This window comes from Buteo buteo, chromosome 24 (assembly GCF_964188355.1).
Source record: "Buteo buteo chromosome 24, bButBut1.hap1.1, whole genome shotgun sequence".
Taxonomy (NCBI): domain Eukaryota; kingdom Metazoa; phylum Chordata; class Aves; order Accipitriformes; family Accipitridae; genus Buteo; species Buteo buteo.
Genome location: NC_134194.1, coordinates 10,486,606 through 10,503,896, shown reverse-complemented (window position 1 = coordinate 10,503,896; position 17,291 = coordinate 10,486,606). Strand labels below are relative to the sequence as shown.

The 17,291-nt window shown below is 66.9% G+C and overlaps 1 protein-coding gene across 2 annotated transcripts; it reads right to left on the bottom strand.

The window, feature by feature from the left end:
* Positions 1-5,470: 5,470 nt before the first annotated feature.
* Positions 5,471-12,543, bottom strand: FGFR4 (fibroblast growth factor receptor 4). Of its 2 annotated transcripts, XM_075056434.1 has the most exons (18): positions 12,322-12,543; positions 11,765-11,870; positions 10,468-10,737; positions 10,272-10,361; positions 9,949-10,115; positions 9,738-9,861; positions 9,245-9,435; positions 8,990-9,128; positions 8,712-8,905; positions 8,322-8,467; positions 7,941-8,062; positions 7,730-7,840; positions 7,388-7,578; positions 6,891-7,013; positions 6,737-6,807; positions 6,300-6,437; positions 6,099-6,204; positions 5,471-6,026 (listed from the first exon to the last, which is right to left on the bottom strand). In XM_075056434.1, the coding sequence occupies exons 2-18, from the start codon at positions 11,835-11,837 to the stop codon at positions 5,880-5,882; spliced, it is 2,403 nt and encodes an 800-aa protein (XP_074912535.1). In that variant the 5' UTR covers positions 11,838-11,870; positions 12,322-12,543; the 3' UTR covers positions 5,471-5,879. The 2 variants fall into 2 exon arrangements, with proteins under 2 accessions (XP_074912535.1, XP_074912536.1); XM_075056435.1 differs by lacking the exon at positions 10,468-10,737.
* Positions 12,544-17,291: the final 4,748 nt, after the last annotated feature.

Sequence of the window (17,291 nt, the reverse complement as noted above, 5' to 3'; positions counted from 1 at the left end):
CCCCCAGCCATGGGAGCAGCCCCGTCCCCCCGCTCCCCGTCGCCCGATGCACGGCTCCCGCCATGGCCGCTCCCCGCCGCCGCAGCGATACAGAAGGGAGCGCGGCCCCGCGCCGGGGGGGCCCCGCTCGCTCTCCCCGGGGGAGATGGGGGAAGCGGGGGGGGGTCACGGCCGGCCGGCGGGGAGCTCCAGACCTCGGTGTGGAGGGAGCCGTGGGCAGGCTGGGCTCGCTGCGAGTGGCCCCCGGCCGCGGCCGTCCAAGCCCCGGCAGGCACTTAGGCACGACGGGGACGCGGGAGGACGGCGGAGGTTGGGGGGGGGGGGGAGGGCGGGGGGAGCAGCACCGGGGCCCTGCACAAAGGGCCGGGGTGGGCGGCTGGGAGCCGTGGCCGTGGGGCTGGCGCATGGCCGGCAGCGTGGGCGAAAGGGTTAAGGAGCTGCGGCGGGCAGGGGGAGGGCTGGCCCGGCCGGGGGAGAGGAAGGAAGCAGAGGAGGAGAAGAGAGGAGAGGAGAGCATCCTGCCCGGAGGGTTTGCCGGGGGCCCCTTTCCCCCGGGAAGCGGCTTGCGGGGCTTGAAACCGCTGGGGATGGAGCGGTGGAGAGCCGGGGCAGCCGGCGGGGCTCAGCCCGGCTCTATGTCGGCAGCATCGGCAGCACCGTGCCCGCAGCTCAGTGCATGCAGGCAGGCAGGGCTGCCCGCATCTGCCTGCAGAGGCAGCCCTGGGGTTTTCCTCGCTGCGATGGTGTGCCCGGCGCGGGGGTCTGCTCCCTGTGCCGGGGTGACCCCTGTCTCCCAGGTCCCCCATCCCGCAGCCCTCCTGCCCTGCCACTCCCACGGCCCCCCTGAAACCTTGGGGGGCAGCCCCAAGGACAGGCAGGGCAGGAGCAGCCTCCGGACACACAAGGGCAGTGGGTGGGGGGCAGGAGCCCAGCCACAAGCTGCTGGGGACAGGAGCCATCTCTGCTGAGCTCCTGCGCTCTGCATGGAAGAGCTGTCACTTGGCTGGGGCCAACTGGAGACCTGTCACCCCAGCAGCCATGTGCAGCATGGGGACAGTCCTTGAGGGACCGGGGTCCAGGGTGCCCAGCTGGGTGCTGCAGCCGCTCTCAGGGACTTCCCTGCTCTCTCAGCCCTCAGGCAGACATGCTGCCCCCCCATCCCCAGCTGAGGGGTTGTACAGGGCCCCAGCCCTGGGCAGGGAGGCTGAGCCCTCACTGGGCTTTGCTCCATCCCTCCAAGGTAGACCCAGGTTCACCAGGCTCCTGTGCCCATGGTATGCCCGTCCCGCGCTGGTCCCTGTCACCCTCAGCGGGTACCAGCAGGATCCACATGGAGACACGGTGCAGCTCTGCAGCCCGACCCCTCCTGCCCTGCCCCACTCCCGGCCCCATCCCTCTGCGAGGATGATGGGATGGAGAGCAGAGCCAGGATCCCTCCCCACGCCGCAAGACCATTTTTCCCAGCCGAGTTTGTCACCCCTCCAACACAGTCCCAGGGCTGGCCTGCCGCGAAGGCCACTCTCACCAGCCGAAAAGGCGTGAGTGTGCAGCGGGGGGGGAAAGGGGGGGCGCCCCTCCGGTCCCATTTCTGCACGCCCTGTGCAGAGCTGCTCCCGCTGGCCAGGAGATGGGGCTCGCAGCCCGGCTTCCCTCGCCGCCGGCCACGGCCGGGCGAGCGAACGCAGAGGGCTGCGGGCTGGAGAGGGGGCCGCAGCGGGGGAGCCCCCCCCCCCCCTCCCCGCTCTCGCTGGGACCCCCAGCTTGGAGCACAGCCAGCGCTGGGGCTGGCGGCTCGGCTCTGCCCGTTGCAGGGAGAGAACCGGGGCGTGCGTGTGTGTGCGTGTGCATGCGTGTGTGTGCGTGCGTGTGCATGAAGGGAGGTGTGCATGGAAGGGGGGGGGGTTGTACACGGAGGGGGGGTGTCAATGGGGATGGAGGGGGCGGGGTGTACATGTGCGTGGGGATGTGTGTGCGTGGAAGGGATGTGCGTGGGGGGTGTTGTGCGTGCCTGGGGGTTGTGCGCGGGATGTAGCGTGTGTGCATGGCTGGGGGGGTGCATGCATAGGGTGGGGGAGTGTTTCTGTGCATGGGGGGGGGTGCCTGAGGTCTGTGTGTGTGCACGGAGGGGTGTCTGTGTGTGCGTGTGTGTGCATGCAGGGTACTGCAAGTGTGCATACATGGGCACGTGTGTGTATGTGCACGGGAGGGGGTGTGTGTGTAGGGGCTTGTGCATGGATGGGGGGGGGTGTGCAGACATGGAGGGGCTGGGGGTGTTGGGTGCGTGCCTGCATCTATGTGTGTGCATACATCTATGCGTGCAGTGTCCAGGGATGCGGAAACTGCCGGTGTTCAGATCCCTCCACGGGAGAGGACAGGCCCTTGCCTCAGCCTGTGCCCAGGAAGCAGCATGGGGTGGCCCCACGTGTGGGTGCCCACGGGACCCCCTTTCCCTGCCCGCTGGCCCATGGGGGCCCTTCCCTCCCCTTTGCTGCCTGGGCAGCGGTGGTGCACATGGAGCACAGGCACGGGACAAGGACACTGCAAGCAGCGTGTAGAACATGGGGCATGGCAGGCAGGAGCAGGCAAAGGGGCAGTGCCAGGTGGGGGAGGCAGGAGCCTGGTGCCTTTCAGCCTCCTCAGCCTCATCCTTCCCTGCCCGGGGGCAGAGGCTTTCTGCATCTCACAAAAGCCAGATTCTCCCTGGAGATAAAATCCTGTCGCCTTTGTTTTGGGGAGAAAAGACAACAGCAGCTCCCGGTCCCACAACAGAGTCGTTAAGCAAAGGCATCTCCTGGCGAGGGGCTGGGAGCCACATCCCGGAGCTGGAATGAGGAACCAGCAGGTGTCCTGGCCCCTGGGGTGCTGTCCCTCTCCCGGGACTCAGCATGCCCCCCAGGACCACAGCCACATCCATCAGGACTCAGCATCAGGACTCAGCATCCCCCTCACCCCCCCCACCATCCCCCCACGCCCCGACCAAAGCCATCTCCCCTAGGGCTCAGCATTCCCCTAGGACTCAGCATCTCTCCCAGAACCACAGCATCCCCCAGGGACCACGGCATCCCACCCAAGACCAGCAGTGCAGGGGGGTGGCTGGGAAGGTCCTCAGCCCCACTGACATCCCACAGGGATCCACAGACACGTCCCAGCAACATGCAGGGGGAACCCCGGCTGGAGGGGGACACGCAGCCCCTGGGTGGGCAGGTTTGGGTCGGGCAGCAGGTACTTGGCCCCAGGGCTGGGGCAGGCAGGGTGCCCGCGGGCATGGCCGGGCTGGGGAGCGATGCCAGGGCCCGGGGGGCAGGCAGTGGAGGGAGCAGAGGGGGGGTGATGTGTGGGAACGCTGCCTCAGGAAACCAGCGGGATTTACTGGGCTACATGCTAAATCCCCCTCACAAAAGGGGCCTGTTCGTGGGGACAGGATGCCGGTGGCTCAGCCACACTTGTTTGGCCAGCAGAGCCTGGCGGATTAAGGACAATTGGTTCAGCCCTGACAGAAAATACCAGGAATGTTAAACAATAAAAACCGCCTCCAGTTGTCGTGGGGCTGCGGGACACCCTGGGCTGCCTCCCTGCCCGGCCACAGCCCCGACTGCCCTGTGCCCGGCAGAGCTGGCTCTGGCACAGCCCGCCGGCACCCGCTGCTGCGGCTCTGGGGGATACACGGGTCCCTGGGGATGGGGTGAGGACCAGCCCCCTGTACTGGGGCAGGCGGGTAGGCAGTGTTGGGCACTGCCAGGACCCCGAAAGCATTTCTGGGCTGAGCCGATGTGGGTTGTGCTGTGGGGACAAAGCACTGCCTGCACCCATGTGCTGCCTGCACCCATGCGCTGCCTGCACCCATGGCACGCTCACTAAGTGAGCAGGAATGAAGCGGGGCCATAGCAGGGGCTGGCAGGTCCCTGCTTACTATGTCCTCTTGTGCCCCCCCACCTGGCATTAAGGATTAACGAACCCACCTCTGACTCACCCTCTGAAAGTGGCTGTGACCCCATTTTCCGGGGAAAGGGCAGCACCCAGCAAGCAAGAGCTGTGCAAACCACAGCAGGCACAGGGCTTTGCCTGCCCCCCATGCTGTCCCCCACCATGGAGACCCCAGCCTGGAGTGAGGTGGGGGCAAGCTGGGCACAGCCCCCAGGGGCTCAACCCCCTCTCCATGCACTCGTTTGTGTTCACCCCTGGTCCCGACCCGGAGCCAGGCAGCCCCTGTGGGCAGCCTGGGCAGTTTGCCCTCCAGCACGTGAATGCCCCATTCAGGGCTGTGCAAAATGCATTGGTTCTGGCACATTAGCAGACAGCTGGGATCCTTCCCGGGCAGGCAGGCTGCCGGGACAGGCAGGTTTCACACCTGCCGGTGGGCTGTCTGCCTCCACCCGCCGTGCTGGAGCAGGGGTCTTGTCCCAGCAGAGAGAGAGGCAGGGCTGGCGATGGAGGCTACAAGCATGCTGGCAGGGCTGGGCTCCCCACAGCAGCCCTGAGAGGGGCTGTTATGAGGAGGGGGCCCCAGGATGGTTCTGCAAGCCACCACGCTCCCCAGCACATGCAATGCACGGCAGGCACTGCACCCATGGCTGAGCCAAGCCCTGCACCAGGGCAGCCACAAGGTGCATCCCTTAAAAGCCTGGACCCCAGCACCATCGCAGCAGTGGGCAGGATCGAGGGAACCCCTTTCCAGCTGCCCCAGACCCAGGTCCTGCCTCATAGTGCCTGCCAGGCCCCCTCGCCTCAGGCTGGTTTGGGGCAGGCCATATTGGAGAGCCAGCTTCCAGGCTGGGGGGCTGCAAGTGCAGCTGGGAGCTGGAAGAGGAAACAAGATCCTGGGGCTAATGGCCGGCAAAGCCTGGTCCTAGATGAAACCCTAGACCCAGGGAGCGGGCTGGCAGGAGGGGGCGAGACAGCTGCAGCCCTCCCTGCCCACGCTCTCTGCAGAGCTGGGCATCGTGGGGCAAGGGCAGGGGGGGGCAAAGCAGGCACCAGAGAGCAGGGCCTGGGGCTGGAGGCCCCCAGCTTATGCTCCTAGGGGTGTGAGGGCTCCACGGAGGCAGTACAGAGCCCATAACTCACTTTTATCTGGAGTCCCAGGGCTGGCCCAGGCAGGGGGGGGTGCGGGAGGTCCCCAGTATGCTGGGCCAGGCCCCAGAGCACTTTCCCAGCCTGGGAGCCCAGAGCAGTTGGGGGATCGGTTTCAGGGCGATGCTGGTAGCGGAGTTCACGGTGGCTTAGCGCGGCAGCGGCTAATGGGGAACAGATGCAAGGGTGCTTTGTGCTGGAGCGGGCCTGAAGGCGCGGGAGTGGGGACATCGCTTCCTGCACCTGTGGCACTGCCTGCGTGTCCCCCGGGAGCGCTTGCAGGCCCCCGTGCCAGCTGGGGCGAGGAGTGAGCGAGGAGGCAGCCCCTGATGCGCGGGCGCAGCTCAGCTGGGCCCTTCACCCGCCAGGAGCAGCCCAGAAACTGCACCAGGGTCTATTCCAAAAAAATAATTTATCAGGTCGATATTTCACGTACATAAATATTCATCTCTATGGCTATGTACAGATGCAGCAGGAGCCCAGCAAGCAGCGGGGCTCCTGCCCAGAGACACTTCCACTGAAGCGCTGGCTAAAGCCCAGCTCCCTGGGCAATGCCATGGGCATCCTGGGCCGTGCCAGCCCCAGAGAGGCTCTGGCTCCCGCTGCCCTGTAATGCCAGGCAGGTCTCAGCCACGACTGAAGGCTCGGTGCCAAAATGGAGCCACCCTGCCCCGAAATGGACACCCTGCCCTGGCACTGCTGCTCGCAGCCCACCCCTCAAACCAGGCAAAGCAGGGAACCTGCGGGAACCCGGATCCGCTCCTCACGAGGGCAGAGGCAGCCTCAGCATTGCCCTTCCCTGCCCACCCTTAAGTCCTCACGCTGGGGTAGGAGAAGAGGCGGGGAGCCAGCGGCAGCGGGTCGTGGGTGAAGACGGAGTCGTCAGAGGAGCAGGAGCTGGCGGTGCCCTCGCAGGAGGGCGAGTACTGCTCGAAGGGCATGGAAAGGTCCAGGTACTGCAAGGAGAGACAGTGCCGTCAGCACCCGTGCCGCCTGCCCCGCCACCCACCAGACCCCCCACCACTCACCTCCTCTGAAACAGCCGCCAAGATCTTGTCCAGCCCTTCCACGAGCTGCTTGAAGGTGGGACGCTGCGAGGGCACGGCGTGCCAGCACTCCCGCATTAGCATGTACCTGGGGTGGGGGGGGGGCACGGGGGTGTTAGCGGTGTCTCGCCATGGCCCCTGCCCACCCCGACTGGCTGGTACTCATGACTGGCTGGTACTCACAGCTCGTGGGTGCAGTTGGATGGCCGGTCCATGCGGTGTCCCTCCTTCAGCAGCTTGAAGAGCTCCTCAACAGGGATGCCAGGGTAGGGGGAGCCCCCCAGCGTGAAGATCTCCCACATCAGGATCCCGAAGGACCACCTGGGATCACACGAGGCAAATGGGGGTCAATCACGTCTTAGGACCCTCCCCAGGCAGGCACGGCCTCAGTTCACCCCACTGCCACCCTATGGTGCCACCATGGGAGCAGGGACAGGAGAGGGTGGCATCACCCCGGAGAAGATGTGCCCTGCTGCTGCTGTCCCCATGGAGTACCCCATCCTACTCGCGGGGACCCTCCAGTACGTGCATAACCACATGGCGCTGCCTCATCCCACACCGACGGCAACCTCGTCCCACACCCGACAGCACCCTCGGCCCCCAGCAGCCCCAGGACTCACACATCGCTCTGGTGGGTGTAGACACGGTCGAACAGGGCCTCGGGTGCCATCCACTTCACTGGCAGGCGACCCTATGGGAGCAAACGCCCTGCTCAGCCCCAACTGAGGGCCCCTGTCCCCTCCTGCCCCTATCCCAGGCCCCCCCCCCACTCACATTGCTGGTTTTCTTGTAGTAGTCAATGTCATGGACGTCTCTGGCCAAGCCAAAGTCAGCGATCTTCATCACGCTCTCTGCCGTGACCAGCACGTTGCGGGCAGCCAGGTCACGGTGGATGCACTGCCAGGGGGACCGTCACCCGCAGGGAGTGTGAGATGGTGGCTCCAGCTCCACGTGTCCCCTCCCCACACCCAGAGTTGCTGGTCCCCTCCCACACACCCTCCGGCACCTCTGCAGTGGTGGAGCCAACCCTGCACCGGGCTGGCTGCCGTGACAGGCACTATGGGGACACACACACCCAGGAGGTGAGTCAGGCTTTAAGTCCCATATTTTTGGGGAGATACTGCCGTGAGCTTTGCTGGATGTGGCTGGGAGGTTCTGGACAGCCTGGGGGAAGGAGCTGGGCTCTCTTTCCACAGGGAGTCACCACCATGCCCCCCCCTGCCCAGGCTGAGCCAAGCACAGGCAGCCCACACAGGCTCTGCCAGCCCTACCCGTTTAGACTCCAGGTACTCCATGCCACGGGCCACCTGGTAGACACAGGAGACCAAGTCCTTGAAAGAAAGCTGCTCCTCGGGCATCGCTGCGATGTCAAAAGCGTAGTCGGGTATCGGGGGGCGGCGGGCACGGAGGTACTCACGCAGGTTGCCCTTTGCAGCAAATTCCACGATCACGTACAGCGGCCCTGGGAAGGGTGTCCACTCTGCTCAGCCCCTGTCCTGTCCTGCCCTGCCCCAGCCCAGCATCCTACCTGCCACTGCCCCCAACAGCCCCTATCCTCTGCTTCTGCTCCATGCCCATGCCCTGCCCGAGCCCTGCCTGCACAGCCACCTCACCATCCTGTGTGCAGACTCCCAGGAGGTTGATGATGTTCTTGTGCTTGTCCATGAGCTTCATCATCTCCATCTCAGATATGAGGTCAGCCAGGTCCTTGTCAGTGGCGTTGTCTGAGGAAGAAGGGCCGTGTCACCGTGCCAGCTGGGGTGGCACTGCAGCCTGGCACTGATGCCACCTCTGCACCTGGGACACTGGCAGGGGAGCTGTTACCTTTCAGCATTTTGACAGCCACGGTGACAGCTCTGTCTGGCCGGTCTCTGTCGATGCCGTAAGCCTCTGCCCGCACCACCTGGCCAAAGCAGCCTTCCCCCAGGGGCTTGCCCAGCACCAGCCTGGCAGGGATGGGCAGAACCGTTAGGGACCACAGGGACAGCCCCGCTCCCTGCCACTGCATGGCTGGACCCGAGGGGCAGAGGCAGTGTGGCTGCCCCTCTTCGGTCCGAACCGAGTCTCAGCACCCTGGGATATGGCACTGCTGAGGTGTCTGGTGATGGCCAAAGACCTCCCCATCCAGCACCCACATGCTGCCATCCCCAGGGCAGCTGGAGAGAACAGCCCCCAGTCCCAGACCTGCCCCGCATGGCACCATACTTGTCTCGGGGGAACTCCCACTTGGAGTCGAGGGGCAGGTCCAGCTCCATGACCCCAGCCAGCATCGGGGCACAGCTGGAGGAGAGACGGGTGACGCGCATCAGGGATGTGCTGGACTTCCCAGAGGAGCTGGAGTCCAGGGAGAACTGCAGAGAGAGCCCAAGGGACCTCAGCCATCCCACCCTGTGCTCCAGGGCCAAACAGAGACCCAATGGTGCTGCAGAGAGACCCTCACTCAGAGCAACAGGGCGAGGGAGCCACAGGAGGCAGTAGGGACAGCAGCCCCAAGGCTGGCAGCAGGGTAAGGTGTGATGGGCGCAAGTGGCACTTGCGGAGCCAGTCAGTCACCAAGGTCCCCCCGTGCGCCCAGGGCTCCAGCTCGGCACCCACCTGTCGGATAAGCGGGAATTTGGAGAGCTTGTGGACTGCCATGGGCTCCAGCGGCTGCTTGCTCGACTGAGTCTGCATCCGGCACAGCACCACGATGATGACAGCCATAGCCACGGCCAGCGAACCCGAGGTGTAGATGATGATGTCTGTGTACTTGGCCTCAGGGGCTTCGGCTTCCCGCACCAGCTCCTCTTCTGGAGGGAGTGAATGAGTTGGCCTGCGCCATGGTCCCTGCGTGCCGGGGGTCCCAGCTCCCACACCAGGACCCCCACCCCTACCTGGGAGGACGGTGAGCCAGGCAGACTGGTAGGAGAGGCCGATGGAGTTCCCTGCCAGGCAGGTGTACTCGCCAGCATCCTCCACGGTGACATTGCGCAGGTAAAGCACCTCCACCTCGGAGCTATTGATGTCTGCAGTCTGCCGGGAAGATGGATGGATGGTCAACATCCCTCCTCCTTGGGGCACTCTGTGCACTCCCCCGCCACCACCTGAGGGTGGGCACCTGGGACCTGGGTGCTTCCAGCCCTTGTTACCTTGAGCACTTGCACATAGGGGACCCCGTCGGGACCGTAGCTGCTGCCGTTCACCTCAATGTGCTTCAGCCACTGGATGTGGGGCTGGGCATCGCTGTAGACCTTGCAGAAGAACTCCACGTCGCTGCCCACCAGGGCTGTGGTGTTGGCGGGCAGCCCAGCCTGCAGGATGGGCCTGTGCGGGGACCTCTCTGCGCAGAGGAGAGCGGAGCAGTGTCACCGACACGCTGGCTCAGAGCAGGGGCTCCTTTCTCCCTCCCTCTCTACCCACCATGAAGCCACAGAGAGCCCTTCCCCAGCCCTACAGCAGACTGAGGCAACCTAAGCCTGGTCTCCATCCCCATGTCCCTTGGGTGCAAGGGACAGGAGGGCTGCACCAGCAGAGAGGACATGAACAGAGGGTCCTCCACCCCCTTTCCTGTGACCCTGACCCCTCTGCTAGGTGCAGGGGGAGTGGGGAGCCAGGATCAGCGCCACGCTGAGGAGCCCTCACCCAGCACGTCCAGGAGGTAGCTGTAGCGGATGCTGCCAAACCTGTTCTCCACCAGGCAGGTGTAGTTGCCGCGGTCGGAGGGCACCACGCTCTCCATCACCAGGCTCCAGTGCTGGTGCCGGAGCTGCAGAGGGAGGAGGCAAGGCAGCGAGGTGTGATGGGGGGCCAGACCCCGGGAGGGAAGGCTGCAGGGGGGGGACCTGGCCCTTACCCGGATGCCCCCGATGCGGTGCTCCCCCCGGAATTCACGCCCATTCTTGAACCAGCGAATGCTGGGGCTGGGGCTGCCCGAGGCTGGGCAGCGAAACTTCACCGTGTTCCCCGCAGGGACTGCATACAGTTTCTTGTCCATCCGGTGAGGGTGAGTCCAGTAAGGAGCTGGGGAGTCATGGGACACAAGTGGGAGGGGGCCAAGGGGCAGAGTGGAGGCTGCTGGAGCTGCTTCCAGCCACTCGTGCTCTGAGTGGGAGGCAGCAGTGCCCCATGCACCTGGAACTGTCCCAGCTGCCCTCTCCTGCCTACGGTGGCACTGACCTCTGTGTACGTAGACAGGCTCCTCATTTCGGTCTCCGTGGGGACCGTCCCCATCACTGTCTTCATCATCATCACCCGATGCCAGCGAGTCTGCAAAGGAAAATGGATTGAGAGGCACACCCCTGCCTGCAGGGCTGGGTGGGCAGCGGCTGCCTTGCTGCCTTGGGGTGGAGTTGGGCGCTGCCAGGGCTCCTACCCACGACAGAGATGGTGAAGTTACGCAGGATCTCCCCAGTCCCCCGCGCCCGGCACACGTAGAGCCCTGAGTCCTCATAGGCAACCTCAGAGATCTCCAGCAGGCTCTGCTGGAGATGGATGCGACCCCCCGGGACGAGCGGCCGGGACTCCTTGTACCAGACCACGCTGGCACCGCTGTGGTTGCCATCACAGTACAACTTCAGTGTGTTGCCCGGGTCCAGCAGGAGATGTTCCTCTTCCAACTCCAGCAACGGGCTCTCAAATAGCTCTGGAGAGATGCTGTGAGCGCCCACCCCGGTGGCTCACCCCTCCCCAACAGCTGGGCCCCACCACGCGCCCACCCCAGTGTGCAGAGCACATGGTGCAACACAGGCCAGTGCCCAGCTCTGCCACTCCGGAGGCAGGCAAGGGCTGGACTCTGCCCTGGGGCATGGGGACATGGCTTCCCCAGCAGCATGTCCCCGTCCAAGGCCAGACATGCCACCGTCCTTCCACAAGGGCCACTCCCAGCAGCGCAGGGTGCCCGAGGCTGTCCTGCCTCACCGAACGCAGCACGGAACAAATGAGGGCACCGAACCCTCCCGTCCACCCGCTGTCAGACCTCCGCATGCCCCAAGCACAGCTGGGACCCCCACAGCCTGGCTGCCCCGGGCGATGCCCAGGCTGGGCAGCGGTGCCCTGCCTACCGATGGCCAGCAGCAGGCACGTGCACGTGCAGGGCAGAAACAACCCAACCGCCAGTGTAGCGATACCCACCGCAGCCCAACTGCCCACATACAGCGGCCTGGGGGAACACGAGTGCATCCCCAGCCCTCCGCCTGGCCATCACAGGCGGCATGTGGGGCAGCTGGGCCTCTCGTCTCCTGGGACATGTTCTTCTCCTGTACCCACCACCGAGAGGCACGGACCGCCCACACCTCTAAGGCATTTGCGCTCACCACTGAGCCACACGCAACTACCACAGCCCACAGCGTTCACGCCATCCCGCTCTGCCGGGCGCATCCACCGATCGAGCTGAGCCCCCGTAGCCCAGGGATGGCCTGTCTGGAGCCACCCTGCTCCTTCCAGCCTCCACATCTCCTCACCCCATGATGGGGACGCTGACCCTCCCCAACCAGATAGGTGCCCCCAGCTCCCGCCAGCCCAGCCCAGCAGTCAGAGCTGTGGGGCTGCGTGCCCAGGGCGAGCACCCGGCACCCCCAGTGGCTCCCTGCCCAGCTGGGGGTCAGCGTTCAGAAAGCAGGACCCCCACCCCACCGCCCCCAAGCCCCCTTCCATTCCCTCCCCAGCCATACCTGGCTCCATCGCCCTGCCCTGGGCAGCAGCCACCAGCAGCAGCCCCACCAGGACCTGCAAGAGGGGCCGCATCTTCCAGGCCCCTCCGGCGCGGCGGTTCCCACCCTGCGAGACAGGCAGGGCCAGGGTGAGGGGACCCGGGTACAGGCAGCTCCTTCCCACGCGCTGCCCTGGCCAGGCAGGGAGGGGGCGGCTGGTCCCTGGGGCACCGTGGGGCAGCAGTGTGGGGTCCCCAGGGCACGGCCGAGGGTGGGTGCGCACGGAGGGGAGGCAGGGCACGGGGGGGGGGGGGGCCCTGGGCAGGGTGCGACCCCTTCCAGTCCGCTCCCCCCCCCCAACCTCGAGGGCTCGGGATGGGGGGACGGGACACGACACGACCCCGGTTGGGTGTAGGGACCCCATCCCTCCAGGCAGCCGCAGCCTGGCCAGGGCGCTGGGTGCGGCTAACCGGGCACCGGGGCGGGGGGGGGCGGGCTGCGGGGTCCCGGGGTGAGGGGGATCCCAGGGAGGGGAGCGGGAATACCCCGAGGGCGAGGATCGCGGGCGGCAGCGTTACCGGCGGTGACGGGCTCCCTCGGCGGAGCCGCCCGCGCAACGCGGGGACGGCCCGGGCAAAGTCCGGGGGGGGGGGCCCGGCGGGCTCAGCGCCGCCGCGCCCCGCACCGCGGCCCCATGGCGGGCAGGGCTCGGGAAAGCTCCGGGCTGGGGTTGAACTCCGGGAGGGCTCCGGGCTGAGACTGCGGCTGGTTCCCGGCTCGTTCCGGCCCCGCTCTGCCGCCGCCGCGGCGGGCGCGGGCACTTTGTAGGGGCGCGCTCGGGTTACAGCGGCGCCGCCCGCCCCGCCCGGAGCGCTGGGGGCGGGGGGAGAGCGGGGAGGGGGGGGGGACAGACCGGCCCCGAGCCGCGGCTGCTGCAACCGGCCCCGCTCCGCCGGCTGCCGGCTCCTTTGCAAATCGACCCGCCGCCGAGCTGGGGGGGGGGGGAAGCGACCGGCACCGGCCCCCGCCAGCAGCGAGGGGCGGCCCCTTGGCACACACACACACACACACACACACCCCCCCGGGATGGCCCCGCGGGTGGGGAACGCGTGGGGCTGTAAAACACCCGGGGCTGCTCTCCTCCGCCGCCCCCCAGGCAGACCCCACGTGCTGGGACCCCACGCCGGGAGCAGCATATCGGGCAGGGGGGGGCAAGGCTGCCTCTGGCCCCCCCCCCCTTCCCTCCGTGGCACCCCGACTGCCGGGAGCAGGGAGCACCCCGGCCCCGGAGAAGCCGAGGGCTCCGCGGCAGCGGTACCCACCGCGGCGGGCGGCCCTGGCCCGGGCTTGGGCGCTGCACATTGCTGGGTGCCCGGCAGCCCGCTCGCTAATTGTCCCGCAATTAGTTGCAGCGTTATCGCTGCCGGTGCCATAAAGCGGCTGTGACCCTCATTAGGAGCCCATAACGGAGCGTCGTAAAACACCGCGAGGCTGCGAGCCAGGGTTGGAGTGGCCCTAATCCGATCCATAAACACTTCGCCTTCGCTTTCCCCGTGCTGCTGCCTGCACTGGGGAGGGCAGACCCCACTGTGCCCAGGCCCTGCTGCCCATGCAGGACCCCTGGGCACTGGAGGAAGCCCAGCCTCAGACCCTCCAAGCTGGCACGGTCCCCAGGCACACCTTCCCCTGAGCATCCTGCTGCCAGTAAAAGGAGACAGAGGGTGCCCCTAGCACGTGGTCAGGATCCGGCCCCAGAGCTGTTCTCCCTTGCTGCATGCTGTCTGCTTTCCAGCAGCCTTGCCCATGCTCAGCATGGATCCTGGGGTTGTGTGAGCGAGCTACAACTGTCACTGTCACCCCTCACCCCATAGTGCCACACTGCCGGGGCCAGGGCACAGCCTTCTCCATGCTGCTCTGGTGTATGAAACCGGCAACTTCCAGCACGACATGGTTTCACTGCAAGGACTGGTTGGTGCTATGATCTCCCACAGCGCCGTCCACCCCATGCTGCTCCCCACCTGGGGTGCTGGTCCCCCCCAGGGTGCAGGGGTGCACAGAGCAGTCCCTGGGGCCGGCAGCCCCCAGCAGCTGTTCATTCCTGCCGGCGCGTGAAGCGGACGAGAACATCAATTTCACGGAGCAGCGGCTGCCCCTGCAGAGCTCGCAGCGTGCCGGAAGCACAGAAAAATGTTGGGTTCAGCTTGATTCGAACCGAAACCAAATTAAAACCAGAGAGAAAGGGTTGTTCCCAGCGCTGAGAATGCTGGGGGAGAGCTGTGACTCAGGGGAGCCTGTGGAAGCCACAGCCTGGGATGGGGACGGAGAGACCCCCCATATCCCAGCCAGGCCCCCCACTGCTGGGTATGGTGCTGGGTGGGAGCAGGGCAAGGGGACCAGTGCTGGCACCTTGCCCTGCGTCTCGCCAAGCATCCCTGCCGGGCCAGGGCGATGTCGGGCACAGGTTGGGGCACAGCAGGGCTGCACTGTGGGCGGCTGGGAGCTAGTCCCCTCCTTGCCGTGGGGCAGTGCTGGGCCGGGGGTCGTCGGGCTGCCTGGCTTGATTTATAACAGCAACTGAACGGCAAACAAAAAGCCCTTCACGGCAGCACAGCCCCACCGCCTGCCGCCTGCTGCCGGCAGCACTGCCACAGCCTCCGCCACGCCAGCAGCTCAACAAGGGGGGATTGTGCCAGTGCTGGTGCCCTGCGCTGCGGATGCACCCCTGCCCCAGCACCCTCCTTTGCTGACCCTGTCACTCCCAGCCTCTCCCATCAGCCATGGCACTGCAAGGGGCACATGCCCCTCTGGCCACTGAACTGCAGAGAGTGGGAGCTCAGTCGCAGTGGGGTGCCCAGGGAGGGAGCGCATCCTCAGGGCCCCGCCGACAGGGCAGCGAGGAGGCTGGCATGGTGCAGATGGGACAGGGGGACCCGCTCTGCCCCATGCCTGAGCGAGAAGCGACCCCCCAGCCAGACCCACAGCTTCGCTCACATGTGCAGGGCCCTGCGGCAGCGAGCACGCACGAGGCGCTGGGCGCCGGGGCCAGCACGCTGGGGCTCCATCCTCCCGCCCCTGCCCCTTCCCCCAGGCAGTAAATCATCCCCGCTCCCCTCATGAAAGGCCCGTGTATGCGCTGCCGGCGCAGGGAGCCTGCCTGGTGCCAACAATATTGCTCTTGGAAGGCAGCCGGGGCTGCGGGAACACAGCCGCCCCTTGTGCCTGGCCCCAGCGCTCGCTGCCGCTCCCGCTGCGGTGGCACCTGCGGCCAGCGTGAGTGCGCGCGGCACGGTGGCTCCTGGGGGGGGCCGGAGCCCGGGGGGCTCTTTCCTCCTGGAAGTTTCTCTTGGCCTCCCCTGAACGGCTGTTGTTTGGGGCGCAGGCTCCCCGGCTCCCTGTACCCCATATGTGCATGGGGTCTGGGGGCTGAGGCTGAGCAACCTCACGCCACATGATGGGGTGATGTGAACCCCCCGGCACCGAGGGAGGAGGCCAGCCCCGGAGCACAGGGGTCCTGGGCTGCCCCAGCGCAAGGGCTCCCGGCTCCCTCTAGCCCCGCCGGCCTTGACACACAGCAGCTTCCAGTCCCGGCCACAACCTGCTGCCCTTGTGTCGGTGGGGACCTGCCGAGGCGGGCAGCGGCCGAGGCGGAGGCGCAGGCAGCCCGCCCCAGGCCCGGCGGGACGCTCCGCAGGGGCCGGATCCTGCGCTGGAGTCGAGCAGCCAGGCTTGGGGCAGCGCTCCCCGCCAGGCCCCGGTCTCACCTGCCCATTCTTATCTCCAGCAGGGAGGGACCGATGGAGCAACCTGGCCTGGTTAAGGTTTAACCAGGCAGAACTTGGCAAACATGAACCTGCTGCTCCCTCTGGGGAGTCGAGAACATGGGGCCCGGCGCAGGGGGCTGCAAGACAGGGACACCGGGCCCTGGGCTTTGGCCAAGCCCCCAGTGCAGCACAGGAGCACCCACAGATTTGGGCACCGAGGGCCCAGCTGAGAGCACACAGGGCTGGGGCTGGCCTGGCAACACACAGCAGGCAGCGCCATGCCTCGTCCCTGCTGCAGCCCTGCTGCCCCTGCCGGCTGTGCCGGCTAGCACTGGGGTTCCAGCTGGCACAGGCAATGGGGTGCACGGGGCCAAGATGGGCGCCGCTCCCCTTGGGGACACGACACACGCCATGCGCTGGGCTGGGCACCATGGTACCCACCCAGGGGGCTGAGCAAGCAGGAGCTTTGCCCACCAGCCCTGTCCCCCACGGGGCATCGGGGGCTCCTCCTGGGAACGGTGTGGCCACGGCAGGGGGCTGCGAGGCAGGAACGGGGCCACCCCGATGCTCCCAGCCCCTAATCGCAAGCAGGCGCCCAGCACTGCCTCCACATCTGCACCCGATTTACTCGCTGGAGCCAGCGCAGCCACGAGGGATGGCAGCGGTTGGGACTGTGGCCGGGGCTGCACCCCCCCCCAGCTGAGGGGGGGACCCGGGGCCCAGCCCCACACGCTGCCGGAGGAGCAGCCGGCTCCTCAGACGGGCAGGCTCCACGGAGCTGGCTGCGGCACAGGCAGGGGACGGCAGCGCTTCCGTGGGGGACGTGGCTGGCGGGTGGCTGCATGCCCTGCGCCGCGTCTGCCAGCCCGGAAGGCACTGGGGCTCGGCCCGGTGCAGGCAGCCAGAGAGCCCGAGCCCAGAGAGGTGCTGCCCGCAGAGGCCCCGGCGGGGAGAAGCAGGACTGGGCAGCCCCGGTTGCAGCCGGGCAGGGACATGGGGCTGGCAACACGCCGTCATCGGCGTGCAGCCTGGGGACAAGGGCCACTCTCCATCAGCCTACCCTGGCATTTGGGTAGCTCTGGCCCCACAGCCAGGCTCCAGCTCCCCTCCCGTCGTGGCCGGGGGTGCCCACGGGTGCTGGGGGCCCCCGAGAGCAGTCCAGCAGCAGGATGGGCAGCCAGCAGAGTGGGGACACCAGTGATTCCGGCACCCACATGGTCTGTGCTTGGAGCACGGGGAAGGGGCTGGTAGGGACCTGCCATGGGCACCGCAGCCCCCAGCACGGCTGGCGAGGCTACCTGGTTGCGACTGCTCTGGCACTGCTGCTGCGTGGTCCTGCTGCTGGGGAAGGGGATGTGCCAGAGGTACAGGCAGCCCTGCAGCCGCTGCCTCCTTCCCTGCACCTGCCCCAGAGAGTGCCTGCACCCACAGAAGGACTGGGAACTGCCAGACACACCACAGCCCTGCCACAAGGAGGGGAAGGGGTCAGCGAGGGACAGGCTGACAGTGGCAGGAACACTGCCCCAGGAGAGCTGTGCACCACAGGACATGGAAGCAGCCCGTCCCTCTCAGCATTATCCACGCAGCCGATGGCAATGCCACCCTCGGTGCCAGCACAAGGCCCTGCACTGCTCCCAGGGATGCAGGTTCCCTGTGCTCTGCCACAGCCCTGCCCGCAGAGGAGCAGAACAGCCGCTCCCAGGCTCTGAGCCTGCCCTAGCCAGCGACCCGCCCTCAGACAGCAGCAGAGCATGCCTGCCACGATGCCACTCCTGTGCCGCCACAGC